This window comes from Megalopta genalis, chromosome 1 (assembly GCF_051020955.1).
Source record: "Megalopta genalis isolate 19385.01 chromosome 1, iyMegGena1_principal, whole genome shotgun sequence".
Classification (NCBI taxonomy): Eukaryota; Metazoa; Arthropoda; class Insecta; order Hymenoptera; family Halictidae; genus Megalopta; species Megalopta genalis.
Genome location: NC_135013.1, coordinates 1,318,105 through 1,333,694, shown reverse-complemented (window position 1 = coordinate 1,333,694; position 15,590 = coordinate 1,318,105). Strand labels below are relative to the sequence as shown.

The following is a 15,590-nucleotide window of genomic DNA, read 5'->3' as shown; positions in this document are numbered from 1 at the left end:
TCTTGAAACGTGGTGTAACAATTTTAGTGATGCGCCAGAGTCACCACTCGAGTGCAAAAAGTTAAAAAATAATACTTTATAATATAACAGATATAAATAATAAATTTAAGGAATAAATTGTATAATTAAATAAATAACCTTGACAATCGGTAACTATTAAAAACGAGACGCAAGGCTCGAATAATTGTCGAATAATTTAATAATTTAATAATTATTGAATAAAATAAGAGATAATAAGATAATAAGATAATAAGATAATAAGATAATAAGATAATAAGATAATAAGATAATAAGATAATAAGATAATAAGATAATAAGATAATAAGATAATAAGATAATAAGATAATAAGATAATAAGATAATAAGATAATAAGATAATAAGATAATAAGATAATAAGATAATAAAATAATAAGATAATAAGATAATAAGATAATAAAATAATAAGATAATAAAATAATAAGATAATAAAATAATAAGATAATAAAATAATAAAATAATAAAATAATAAAATAATAAAATAATAAAATAATAAAATAATAAAATAATAAAATAATAAAATAATAAAATAATAAAATAATAAAATAACAAAATAATAAAATAATAAAATAATAAAATAATAAAATATTAAAATAATAAAATAATTTAACCGCGGAGAAGCGAGAGAAAGGACTTTCGGATCGACGATAATCCGAGACTTTCGAGGAATCGAGAAGAATCGTCCGCGAGGCGTCTGCTAATGGAAGGAAAAGGTAGCCGCGGGCAGCCTAATTAATCGGTCGACGGAGTGGGCCGGCGAATAATCGCACCCTGCATTCGAGCTCCAATTCCTCATGCCGCCTTCGCAGCTCCTCCGAGGACGAAACGTCGAATCCGACCTGGCAACAAGAATTCAGCATTGCGTCAGCGGGCCCAAGGATCCAATCGGTGACGCGGGACACACCCTTCTCGAGATCGCCGATTACTCTGGCGGTGTCCAGGTTCCTTTCCATTTCGGACCAGGAATTTTCAATGTCCACCTAAAACCAGCGTCGAAGAAGAAGAAAAAAAACGGAGGGAAAGAAACGGCGCGTCGTTCGATTTACATAAACATCGGAGCGAGCGTCTCTCGGCCGATTTAGAATGCCGATGGGTACCTTCTTCAATTCGATGGAATCGATAAGCTCGTGGATTCGTTTCGTCGTGTCCGAGACATCCTTCGCGGACGCCCTGCTCGTCGAATTCACCAGGCTTCTTCCTGAAAAATCATTCGTTCGTGCCTAATTATTTCTCGTTGTTCTTCGGCTGCGAGAATGTCAAGAATTATTTTTGGAATTTCTTTCTTTTTTATATATTATTTAATTCGTGCTTCCTGTAACTATATATATTATTTATATTTATTTATATTTTATTAACATATTTATATATATATATATATATATATATATATATATATATATATATATATATATATAAAATTTAAATCGAATAAATCGGTAGAATTTTCTATTAACGTTTCTATTAACGTTTTTTCTATTAACATAGCGCTTCCTGTAACTAAACATATTATTATGCATTAGGTTTATGTTATTTTTGTTTACGTTAATAGAAAATGTTATTACCGATTTATTCAATTTAAATTTGTTGTAAAAGTTATTCTATAAATATTTTAAAATTACCATAATTTCTATTCGATATAGATAATCATAAAGTCCCTATATATAAAAATTTGTTTATTTTTTTATATTATTTAATGCGCGCTTCCTGTGACTGAAGCTATTATTATAAGAAAATATTATGAAATTTTATTTGTCTAGACTAAGAATTAGTAAAGAAGACTAAAAAACTAAAAATTTGTATAGATTTTAAAAATAAGGATTTAATATAACGAAATTTCGAGGCACTACAACATTAAATATGCTTTTTAATCGCAATAAATGTTTTAATAAAACCGATTTGTACCGGTTATTCTTGCTTCCAACGACTCAATCGCGACGATCTCCATTAAACTGTCATGGCCGTTTGCTTGAGAACAAGTAGCTAAATCTTCGAAATATTAGCGGAAGATAATGTTCTCTCGTCGGAGAAATCTAAAGCGGCGATTCGATTTGCATCGGATGGAAAACGGAAGCCGGCGGCGAATAGATGCGCCCGTTGCTCGCAGAAACGTCGACAAAACACGTTAACGTAATACGCTACTAGAGTTTTATTGTTCGTCACTTTTTACACCCTCGCGAGCATATGATCGCCGCCGCGGCGGTTGTTTCTTAAGCAGCGCTTACGCCCGACATCCGGTTAAGCCGGTTTTTCAATTTTTGCGGCCAATCTAGCTGCAAGTGTCTATCTCCGGGCAAGAACTGGCTCGATTACAACGCTAGACCAGAAAATAACTATCGGGCATCGTGCGGAGGGCCGCCGCGTTTCGACGTGTATTTTTGCTTCGAAAACATTTCGAAAATGTTCAATCGCTCGCGACGATCGCCGTTTAGATATAAAAACTATTATTAATCGAAGATACGACGCGGACAATAAGAATTCTACCTAACGTAATTAGTGCAATTTTATTTCTACTATTATTTATTTATCTTTATTACCAGTTTTATTATTTACTTATTTTTATTAATAGTTTTATTATTATTTATTTATTTTTATTATCAGTTTTATTATTTACTTATTTTTATTATTAGTTTTATTATTATTTATTTATTTTTATTATCAGTTTTATTATTTACTTATTTTTATTACTGGTTCTATTATTATTTATTTATTTTTATTATTCGTTCTATTATTATTTATTTATTTTTACTATTAGTTCTATTATTATCTATTTTATTTATTATTCTATTTTTTATTAGTTAGTTAATAGAATAGAAGTAGTTATTTTATTAATTAATTAAATAAATTGGATAATTATGATGATACAATAATATCGTTATATTATATATATATATATTATACGTGCATCACCATGTTCAATTTCATTATTTTTATTTTATTTTATTAACTATATAAGTAGTTTTATTTAATATTTATATTTATTTTATTTTATTTATTTTATTTTATTTTATATTTATTTTTAACGTTTAAACAAGCGTTTTTCGAACGTTCAGAAATAAAATTGAACTATTAAATTTACGTCATACTATAAATAATCATATTTTTTAAACGTTCACCGTAAATTATTTATATTTGCACTTATTTTCAATTTTATATCGTATTTACAGCACGATCATTGTTTCCATGATTCAATTGTACGATCGACCGCGATCGTTCGATCGATCGATTTACGAAAATACAAACTGTAACGTATAATAGAAATTTTCGAGTAATATTCACGAATTTCTAATTTAACGTTGAAACGACGATAAAATTCTTCGTCGTATTTTGTCGGGAACCGCGCGGCTCTCTAAAGTCTTCGAATGGAAACCGCAAGCGGCGCAATCAAAGATGCTATCCGGCATGCAATCGCGGTAAATACCGCGGGAAATGATTAGGTGAGCGACGCGGAACTGTAGGGCGAGGCTGCAGGAGTCGTTAACCTCGTCCAGAGAAGCTGTTTTTTTCCGACAATAGAGAACTGATAAAGGATCGACAACGATTTCTCGTTCTCCGATCCGAGGCGATTGATATTATAAAACCATGGACTTTTTTATCAATTAATTGTAACGCCGGTGTCGTAATTTCGTGAAATATTTTTCGGTGAAATATTTTACGATAGAACAAAGTACGATCCTTCCCCTTTAATTTAAAAAAAAGGAGCTTGGCTGCGATTTTTTCTCGCAAAGTTACAGCGCTTTGAAGTAACCCCTTTTCCACTAGCAAGATATCGACGATAAGAAAGTTCTAATTAATAATAAATAATGTTAATAATAATTGTATAATTATTAATATTGATATTAATTTTATTATATTATATTATGTATTATTAATATATATATATATAATAATAATAATAATAATAATATATATATAATATAATATATATATTTTATTATTACATTATCATATTAACACAAATAAAAGATGAATAATAATGTTTGATCAGCCGCTGCTTGTTTTTAATGAGCCGTGTATACGCTCGAGGATAATTCAATTTTCTTTAACCGGTGTTTCTCGAAATCTGTTTTGCATAAACGAGAGTGCAACGTGCCTCCGGCGCGGATGCGACGACTCAATCGACAGCGACAACGGAGGAAGAGCGGAATGAGCGACGGTCGTCGAGAGTTGCTCGGCAAAAAGGTCTCGCGCTCACCCGATTGTAGGATGTAACCCGCCACGGATGTTAATTCCGTGCTCGTCTCCCAATAGGATTCTATGTCCTCGTCCGATTCCAGCATGCGGAACGCGTCCAAGCTGGTCATTCTTTGGTGGAGGTCCGTCATCTTCGACACGAGATCAGCGGCATCCCTGACGTAGTCCTCCACCTTCTACAGCGATAAAAAAATACCTCGGAATCGTTATGTAACAATCAGATCGCGGATCTTCGCGCGAAAGAAAAATTGCCCGCGCTAATTGCAAGACGTTTCTCTCTTGAATAATTTTAACGAGTTGTAATTGACACAGCGATATTTTTAAATTACTTGAATTCCAAGAAATAGAGCAAAATTTGACGAATTATGTCACTTATAAGAAATAAAGGAATACGCAAGTTTTACGAATTGTGCGCAATTTTGAGAAATAAAGAAAGAATATGCAGGAATTATAATAACTCTTTAGGCCACGTTGAATTCAGTTTAGTTTTCTGAAACATTTATTAAACTAATGTCTCGTAATTCGGAAATGAGGTTCCGCAGCTTATTTGAAGCAACTTTTTCTTTTACGAAATTGTTCTACGACGCTTCGTTTGCAAGTTATTCGCGAAAAACAATGGCTAATCGATGAGCGAGTGCGGCCGGCGCGCCGCCCTCGCCATTGACGCGTTGCGCCGGCCGCCTGACGCGGCGGCAGTGGTCACGAGGGCGGAGCGTCAGTCGTGCACGATCTCTCATTGGTCACGGATATTCGCTAAGTTTCTTGAAATGACCTCAGGGACTAATTTCCGGATTCCAAGACATTTTTGGGATATCCTGTATAGGCGCGCGCTCTGAAAAGGAGGCGCCCTCATTTCCAAATTTCGGACATTATGTTTCAAAAAACTAAACTGAACTGAACGTGGCCCAAAGAATTATTTTACTTGCAATATTGCGAGGCGTTTTTGCGACACCCTGTATAGTAACTGTACAATGCAACAAAGATAAACTGAACTTCGACGCTTCAACGCTTCAATGTTCATCTCGATAGAAAATATTTTAGTGACAAATATAAATAAATGAACGTAATCTGTGTTGCACTGTGAAATTAAAAATGCTGAATAGAGACAAAAACCGCATGTGTTTGGGTTCGTCGGATTGTTTAACGACGAAGATTTCGCAAAAGAAATTATACTATTTTTTACCACGCGGTTTTGAATCCACTCCGTGTGATCGTAGAATTTGTTGCCGCCCAGTTCGTAGGGTAATTGCGCGTAATCCACGTGAAGGGGAAGCCTCGTCAGGATTAGGTACGTCGGCTGAGAACAATGACAATAATGATAGACAAGTGAATTTAACGCAACCTGCTGAAATAATGAATCCATCGTTAACCCTGCAAAATTACAACGCTTGCGAAAAAGCCTACAACGACGATTAAAGCACGCACACTTTTGCTAAAATGGTTCGTAATTATTGGACTAATTTGTAATTATTAATTAATATTAATAATAATATTAATATTTACGCACCCGCTCTTTTCTCGTTAATTTAAACCTAATGATTTCTACGGATCGAATAGCGATCGATAAAAAGAAAAACGGTCGAATTAGTCGATTGAACACGAACCTCTCCTTCCTTATGAGACCTGGTGCAGCTGTCCACTCGTTTGTCCCAGAAACCTTCGGGTCGCACGACGATCACAGAGGCGGCACACGGCCCGAGAAGAACCATTGACAGTCTTATGCAAGACCTCGCGACGCGCCATGCACCCTTCCGTGCGTCCACCAGCAGGACTAACCCATTCCTCTTCGTCTCCTCGCTAACAATGCAACGCATTCCTTGTAACCCACTTTCATCGAACAATCGCTTTATAACGCGGCGTTTTCCCCTCTTCACCCCCGAAAGGCGAGAAATTCAGTGACATTTTGTCGAAAAATCATTTACTTCGTAGTCAATTCATCTACTAATTTAACCTCGAAAATGAAGGAACTGATAAAATGCGATATACAGTAATGTCTCTCTAATTGACGCCCAGGTTGCGCACAAAAATGGACAATTTGGGAAGAGGAGATACGATTATTCGAGCCTTGCGGTTTTTTTTATAGTTATAAATCATTCACAATTATAAAAATGAGCCGCGAGGCTCGAATAATCGTATCTCCTCTTCCCAGATTATCCAATTTAATGGACAGTCTGAACGTCAGTAAGGGAGACATTACTGTACAAATTTTTCATAATATAATTCATAATAATATAATCATTCGAAGCTAGAAATTTTAACGATAGTATTTTCATTCGTGGAAGCTGCCTTCGTTCTTTAAATTATTTTCAAGATACCACTTGACGTATGTGTCTGGATTTGTTTTTTAACGCGAAGAGCAGTCTTTTGCGATGAGAAATCATATTTTTTTATTATTAAACGATGAGAATAATTTGTCGGAAAATTGTGTTGAATGCGAGAAGAAAAATTTGTTAAACTATTTATTATCGATGGACGATATATTTTTCCTATTCCAGCAAATTCTATTCTGCGACGTGGTGAATTATTTTCAGTACACTTTTCTGTAAATAATGGCGTAAAGATCGTTTCCAAATTCGTCCCCCTTGTCGAGTTATCGGCATTTAAAGTTGTCGATGTCTCTCATGGTGTTTGTTTACCGGGACACGCCATTAAAAAATTGTAATTGCTAGCAATTATTATGAAAAAAATATCTTCCGACACAAACATTTTCCGGTGATGCGTTTTCAATTTCCCGGTAATTTTTAATATTTTATAATATTTTTTTTTAATTTCCCACCGACTACAAAAAACATTCTCGAATTTATATTCCGAGTGCTCTATAAAACGTTGCATGCGCGAAATGTAAATACGAAATACACATTTAGAAAGTAAAAAATATCGATGAAAATTGATTAACAATCATCGTTCAATAAGTGCAAGAAATATTTAATTATCCGTAGTTGAAAACCACTGTTCTTTCAATATTTTTGGTGAAAATTTCGTTGCGATATCTCTAACGGTTCAAAGGTTATGTCACTGAATTTCCCTAGAGAGGTTATCGCGTTTCAAAACGCGTCCGAATGTTAACGGGAGTCGCTGTACTTCGCGCGTAAAATCAACGCGTAGAAAAGTTCGTTCACAGTGCAGCGAGAGATTACCTAAAAATGGACAAGAAATAGGCAACGAGAGATTCCAATCTGGGCTTGGTGTTCGGCTGGAGTTCCGACGGCACGTTCACGACGATCAAAGGTCTTCCCTCGCGGTCGCGTCCGCCTGGAATGTTTGCGAGATTCGATTCAAGGGCTTCCAGAATGTCCACTGCCTCGGGATTCTTCGTGGGCATGGCTGCGTCAGCTCCGCGTCAGCCTATTCTAACTCGTGTATCATCGTCACTTTCGGCACAATTTCACCGTCGAACTGTTCTCCCGCGGTATCGCGCACTCGCCGCACTAGCGTACACGGTGCACGTACACTCCCCTCCGAAAGTATCAGGCGCGCCTTCTTGTTCAACGTAAATCGCGGTTTTTCATTCGGTCTAGGTTATGTCCGCGAGTTTTATGGCATCGTATCGTCGAAAGTGCGCATCGAGTTGTAAGCGTTTATTACTTATACGATTATTAGCTTTTCCGATTCATTGTATTCTGTTCATTGAAAACGTACATCGAGCTCGTGATGTGTTTTCTAAATACAGTAAATTCTCCCTAATTTTTCCTAATATATACAGGGTGTATCGTGGGTGAATCGTGGTACAACCGGCGATGGGGTGATTATACATGCAATTTATTCAAGGCTCCGTTTTTGAGAAAAATTAGGTTAGAAAGGATTACTATTGAATTGGAAACAACTGGCGCGTCTGGTCATGATATACCAATTCTACTTCTCGTCGTATTACAAGCCGCACGAATTCGATGCATCTTTCGACTCAGTTTTTTCGAAAACGGAGCCTTAAATAAAAAAATGTTATTCCTCTTTCTCGACTTATTTTTTCATTTGAAGTAACTTTTTCCACAGTGAAATTGCAATCCGCGGCTTTGTTTACGAGCTATTAACGAAATACAGTGACCAATGAGAGGCGAGCTTGGCTGACGCGAGACGACCGAGCCCATCAGCGGATTGGGCTCTGTGCGCGCCAGTCGAGCCAATCAGCGGAACCGGGCTTCGTCCGCTTGTTGGCTCGGCCGCCATGCGCCAGCCGAGCTCGCCTCTCATTGGCCAGCGTTTTTTGTTAATAACTCGCGAACGATGCCTCGGAGAAAATTTTTGAAAAGAAAAAAATTGCTTCGAATGACCTCAGGAAACCCTCATTTCCCGGAAATGATTGTATCGTCTTCCGGAAATTCGCGTCCCGTGCCGCATTACACTCTTGATTATTACATAGGCGTAGCACAGGGAAATTCACGGCAATCAGAAAATTGGCATTTCTGGGAGAAATTACTGTACATGGAACCAAATAGGAACAGAAATAATAGACGAACGAATGAAACGGATTTCGAAATTAATCCAAGAAATGATTAAAAATGCGGCGATCGTATCGACGAAAAGAAACTTTAATTCTCCTTTATTCAATTAACATTATTTTTATTATACCGTTAAATATAATAATATAATCTTTTATCTATTTCTAAATAATATAATCTTTCATTTAATTAACATTATTTTTATTATACCGTTAAATATGTATAATGTATTATATATTTTTTACAGGTTCGTAAAATTAACTTCGAAATAAATCGAAGAAATTCCAAGAATTTTGCATCAGTTTCTCGCAAATTCATTTCATTTCCTTCAAGTGTCCCAATACTTTTGGAGGGTGGTGTATCGATGCGGCAGAGACCCGAGCTGGCTCGCGGCGCGTAGATCATCATGCGGCACGCACGGCCCGCGTTAAGTGTAAAACAATACGGCGGATCGACGGGGTAAACGATCGACGTCTCGGTACGATCTCGCCGAGATCCAGGGAATTGTGTTACGCGCGATCGGGTTCGTTCGCTGCAAAAACAGCCTCGTGGTTTGCATGCCTCGATACACGTTCACCGAGTGGGGGGGGGGGAGGGGGGCAACCGCGCGTGCGTGCTCTCGTCGATGAAAAATCCGGTAATACCGGCATGTTCTTCGGGTCCTTCCTGACCCATCGCTCTCTTACTTCCCCGTGATCGCTGCACTCTCCATCCATTTTCTCAGCTTAATCCGACTTTTATAATTATGAATATAATCTTCTAATATATTGTTAATATAATCGTCTAATATATTATTAATATAATCGTCTAATATATTATTAATATAATCTTCTAATATATTATTAATATAATCGTCTAATATATTATTAATATAACCTTCTAACATACAGGGTGTCCCAAAAATGTCTCGCAATCTGGAAATGGCGGGTTCCACGGATCATTTGAAGTAACTTCTTCCTTTACAAAAATTTTCCCCGAGGCACCGGTTAACGAGTTATTAACGAAAAACAGTGACCTATAAAAATCGAGTACGACTGACGCGAGGCGCCCAGTCAACCAGTGCGCGAAGCCCAGTTCCGCACATTGGCTCGGCTGCCTCGCGCCAGCTGTGCTCGCCTCTCATTGGTCACTGTTTTTCGTTAATAACTCGTTAACGATGCCTCGGAGAATATTTATGTAAAGGAAAAAGTTGCTTCAAATGACCCGAAGAACCCGCCACTTTCGGATTGCGAGACATTTTTGGGACACCCTGTATTATTAATATAAGCTTCTAATATATTATTAATATATTATTAATATAATCTTCGATTATCCGAATTCAGAACTGATAGTTATAATTTCTGTCTATTTTCGATAAATCGTTAATACGAAAGTAACATAAAAAATATAAATAAAATCAAAATATAAATAAATAAATTGTTATTAAATTTATACTTATATCGATCAAATTAATATAAATTTACATTTATATTGTTTATATTTATGAAATACACATTCTATTTTATTTATTTATTCATTTGTTTATTTATTTATTTATTTATTCAATTTTAAGAAGCGTGCCGACACTTTTCTACGCCACTGTCGCATTTCTTTAGTCTATTATCATTCCGTCGACGTCCCCGTTCCTTCATTGGCATTTCTCAGTTCGAGAGTGTCTACGACGAAATTGTTATTAACGCGCGGTATTACACCCGTAATTGTTCGATGGACTTTAACTGGCTGGCTACCGAGCCGGAACCCGTCAGAATGTCGTAAAACCGAAGCGATTCATTCGGTCGAAACGGAAACGGAGAAACAGCCCCGGTTTACCGGCTATTTCTTCGATAATCTTGCATTTTACGGAGTCCGGCCGTGCACGGTCGATATATTCGCGCCGGGAATAATGTCGGGAATTGATATTACCGATGTAATATAAATTATATTGTACCGCGGATTTTTACGCGAGACGAACGTTGTCCGCGCCGATTCGAAGAAACGCAAACTAATCGGCAAGTTCGTTCCGTGCTCGGCCGTTTTAACAGCGTTCGAAATAATACGTTGATATTTTCAAATTCTTTCCTTCTTTTAAACTATTTTAATGCTTGCGAAAAAAACCGTGAAAATATAATACATTGCTTATTATAATTATAATAAATAATGTATTTTACTGTATAATAATATTATAATGTATTATATTGTATAATATTTATAATATATAATGTATTATACTGTATAATAATTATAATATCTAATGTATTATACTGTATAATAATTATAATGTATTATATTGAATAATATTTGTAATATATAATGTATTATATTGTATAATAATTATAATGTATAATGTATTTTACTGTATAATAATTATAATGTATTATATTGTATAATATTTAAAATATATAATGTATTATACTGTATAATAATTATAATGTATTATATAATGTATTATATTAATTACAGTATTATAAATGTAATTATTCTGATTGCAAAAATACGTTTATTAATTATTTATTCAATAAACGCGTTACCCGCGGCAACAATAATCCGATTGGTACCTTCAATAACTGACAGAAAACGGTCGCTTTCAGTTTTCCGGAACGTCAAGCGTTGAATCGCATTTACCCAATTTTGCTAGAAATCCACGAAATCCACGGTACGATAATAACAAAATTCAAATAAAGTTTTTCGGGACGTTAACGTCCATTGTAATCGGTTGGCTCCTCAATCTGTCTCAGAGTACTTCGCGCGTCACGTACATCGTCTTTCTCCGCCATTAATTTGCAATCTTTTCGTACATTATCCAACAGGATTCCTCTTCCGACAAATAAACGAACGAATAAACGACGAATATTCGCGAGCGTGCAAGTTCTCCAGTGTTTCGATCTCCGCGGTCCACGAACCAAGAATCGAAGATCATTCGAGCAATCGCGTGGAACACTGTACACACTTACCGTACACTATTATAACACAACACTCGTAACGAAACCATGCAGAATCGCGAACCACGTTGAAAAGTATCACGGACACATTCCGAGCGCGTGTCTCTCTCGACGAGCACGGAGAGTCGCAGCACTCGCGCACTCGCGCGCAAGGATAATCGGCTAGATTCCGCGTAATAGAAGAGGGAAGCGGGATCGGCTTGTCAAAGGGGAGCACGGTGAAAGTCGAGCAGAACGGCCGGGTGTCCTGCGCCCCTCGGGAACCTTGACCAACAAATCCGAGGCGTCCGGCTCGGCCGAGGCGACTGATCCCGGAGACGGATCGAGCGAAGCGATCGACGACCGGGCGCCGCGAATCGATGTGAGAGCGCGGCTACGAATCGGCCGCCCGGTTCCCCGAAACTAGCCGAGTCGAACTGGAATGGTGGTCCTCGGCATCTCTCGGCGGGCGGCGAGTCGCGTCTCGGTAGAGGGGGAGGGGGGCGCGCGCGGCCGGGTAACGCTGGAACAGCTGTCGCGACGCGTCGTCGGTGCCGCAGGTGCGCGTGCCCCGAGCCGAGTCGGTGGTGTCCCGTGGCGGAACCGCACGCGGAAATGACCGAGCGGCGGCGAGCCTTCGATCCGATCCGCGGATCGCCGCCCGAGAAAAACTGTCGCGCGCTGCTTTCACGTGCACGAACGGTCGCGCGAGCGCGAGCGTCGGCGTGGGCATAAGCGCTAGCGTGGTCACGTGCGCGTACGTGGAAGTCGGTAGAACGGCGAACGGGCGAACGGGCGAACAGAGATCGGGGAACGGAGCTGCAGCTGCGACGGAGGCTGCAGGGAAACCGAAAGCCATCTCGCTGCTCCATTCAGGTACAACGGTACTCTGGCACCGATTAACCGTCTTCCCCCACCACCGATCCTTTCCTCGTGGCTCTTCCTTCTCCTTTCCTGCCCGCCGCGACCTCTTTCTCCCGACGCAGCGCCGCGCGCGTCCTCTTTTGTATTCTGCCGACCGAACCAACCCGGAGACCTTTCGAATCCGCGAATTTTCTCAGCAACGCTTCGGCCGCCGAATACATTCTTCTCGTCCGGACGCGGTCTTGCGTTCTCTGCTGGATAGAGGACGCAGTTTCTGATGTATCCTGCCGATGCTTAGATCGATCTGGCAAATATTTGCTTATTTTACCGCGAATTTTATTTAACCGTTTATTTTCAATCGCGAAGTCTTTTCGACGCTGCTCGACGAGATTCTAGCGTGGACAAATTTCGCGTGGAAATTGGCCAAATTCGACCGGCCATAACTCCGCGAGAAATGATCGCAGGACGATGATCTTTGATCGAGATTAAAGCTCGGAACCTGTTCTTTCGGACACCGTTTCTAGATTTTAGATTAGACGCGCCCTCGCCGTCGTGGCCCTTTAAATGCGAGGCCGTGTTCGACGCGACGAAGATTGCCAACTTCGACGAAATGCATGGTGACTGTACAATTTTTTTCGGCGACGTCGATCACGGCGTCGAAACGCGGCTGCCATTTTTTCGCGAAGTTGCAGCACTTTGAAGTAACCCTTGCGATGCACGCTGATGCATGGAAGACAATATACACGTTATATCAATTAAATATAAAAAGTAAAGTGGCTGATAGTCGAAAAAAAAGATTTCAAGGACAGAATAAAAATTTGAGAATATTTGTATATTATGTACTTGTTAAAAATATTTTATATTATTAAAAATGATCGAAAGAGGAAAGGCATTTTTATTTGACTTATGTTTCTAAAAATCGAGCTGCTCGATTATTATTTTCCACGGCAATCCGCGGTCTAGTAATAATAATAATAACAATAGTAATAATAATAATAGTAGCAATAACAATAATAATAATAATATACGTTATTAACGGTCGAGTAAATTCGTACTCCTTTCACTGTCACCGCGGACAATTAAACGTGTTGCAAAAATAGACGGCAACCGTTATTCGAAATGCTCTCTCGAAGAAGAGTTCCGCAATACCTTGTCCCCGGTCGTTTCTTCTACGAGGGTATCGGGGACTGTAAGCGGTGACCGTAAAACTATCGCAAAAAGGGGTAAATCGAAAGCGATGAAATCATCGACGTCCGCGTGACGAGATATTTCCTACGGTCCTGACGCGGCTGCGGAATGTTTTTTCTGCTGAATGATTTATAGGTGCGACTGACCTCTCGGGCGAGTTACAAACGTGCGCGCAGGGAACATGTTTTGACGGTAAAAGTCCTGATCGTAAAACTTTCCGAAGGTTATTGTACCCGGCGACAGATACGGACGAAGAAAAATGAACGCGAGAGAACTTTGGAGACGGCGCTTCGCCCGAAATGCTGAACTTTATTGTTACTATTATTATCGCCATTATTATCGCTATTATTATTACCATCGTTATTAATACAGTTACTAATTTTATTATTATATAATATATGTATATTAATATTATTATATATAATATTTTATTGTTACTATTATTATCGCCATTATTGTCGCTATTATTATCGCTATTATTATATATTATTATTATTAATTATTATTATATTATATATATTATATATATTTTATATCATATATAATTATATAATATTTATATATAATATTTTATTGTTACTATTATTATTATCGCTATTATTACATAAATTAATATCATTTAATTATATGATATTTAAAATTAAGAAATTCAATTTAAGATTATAAAATAATATTAATATACATATATTATATATAATAATAAAATTAGTAACATAATACTATTATTATTACCATCATTTTTACCGTTATCAATACTGTTACTAATTTTATTATTACATAATACATGTATATTAATATTATCATATAATCTCTTAAATTAAATTCCTTATTTTTAAATATCATATAAAATTAAATAACATTCATTTATATTAATAATAATATTATTACTAAAACTATGACTAATAAAATGTAAAACAAATTAAAAAATAGAATATAAAATAAAATTTTAAAGTAAATAAATACAGGGTGAGTAACAAATTAGCCCCCACGATTTTTATATTATATTTTGCTTTAATATAACCATAACCTTGACTCACGCTGTATATGCATGTCATCATAAAAAAATCATCACATTTTTCTAGAATCCTCGTTCCTTAAAATGGACTAAAAAAAAGGTTTATTTTACGCAAAAAAAACACGGTCTAAGTATAAAAGTAAATGCCAAAACTGAATGCAAAAACCTTAACAGTTCTCCCGGAAAAAAAGGTTCCTAAACAACGCGTGCGAGATGGCATTCGAAACGACTTCTCCGACGAGCCGCCCGACCGGGCTTAAAAAATTGATCAATATTCGAATCGCGCGAGGCGCGCCAGCAAATTGTTATTAAGGAGAGTAATGCCGACGCGACGTGCCGGAGAACTTTTTAGCGGCCAGTACGAGAAACCAGTACCGCTTTTTTGTAGCACCTTCGTACGCCGGTACGGGACACCGGTGGTCCCACCGTGGTCCCACCATAGTGCCATCGGGCCCAGGCACGCGAGGCTCCCGTGAAGGACGAAAGCGTGTTCCCACGTCGCACGCAAAACCGCAAATTCTTTTATCATCGGACCACATTAACGGTCACGTATGCGGAAAGACATCCGGGACTTCGGCATCTCTCCCCTCCCGCCCCGCGCGCAAGGCTGGCCCGCTCTCGAATTCCATGGCTGACGCCTGCCATTATGGCTTTTTACGCGCCTCCGTAGCCGGAGGACGCGCTCGCGGAGATACGCGGAACGGTATTAACGCTGAGCAAATGTCATTCGAGATAATAAACAATAAACAATAAGCGACAAATGTCAAATTAAATTAATATTTCGTTTACGAAATTAAATTAAAGAAAATTCAGTTATTTTATTCAAATAACAAAAATCACTTGGAATAATTCCACTAAATAATTTGTTTATTATTCCTTGGTTGTTTATAGAATCTTTCATTTGGATGTTAGGGAATGGTAATAAATCATTTTCGCCTCTCTTTCTCGTCCGCTGTATACAT

At 37.7% G+C, this 15,590-nt stretch overlaps 1 protein-coding gene across 7 annotated transcripts in view; it reads right to left on the bottom strand.

Moving 5' to 3' along the window:
- The window catches only part of LOC117223969 (uncharacterized), a 117,559-nt gene extending 109,420 nt beyond the window's left edge, over window positions 1-8,139 (bottom strand). For 4 of the 7 annotated variants that reach the window (XR_013037245.1, XR_013037246.1, XM_076518213.1 and 1 more), the window contains exons 1-6: window positions 7,366-8,139; window positions 5,833-6,025; window positions 5,412-5,525; window positions 4,230-4,404; window positions 1,135-1,235; window positions 808-1,017 (exon numbers count right to left, since the gene is read on the bottom strand). Coding sequence is in view for 5 of the 7 variants with exons in the window: in XM_076518213.1 (XP_076374328.1) it covers window positions 808-1,017; window positions 1,135-1,235; window positions 4,230-4,404; window positions 5,412-5,525; window positions 5,833-6,025; window positions 7,366-7,550 (978 nt within the window). In the remaining 2 variants the exon portion in view is untranslated. The remainder of the gene's footprint in view (window positions 1-807; window positions 1,018-1,134; window positions 1,236-4,229; window positions 4,405-5,411; window positions 5,526-5,832; window positions 6,026-7,365) is intronic. The other 3 variants (XM_076528828.1, XM_033476599.2, XM_033476616.2) reach the window with 3 other exon arrangements.
- Between the last annotated feature and the right edge of the window lie 7,451 nt (window positions 8,140-15,590).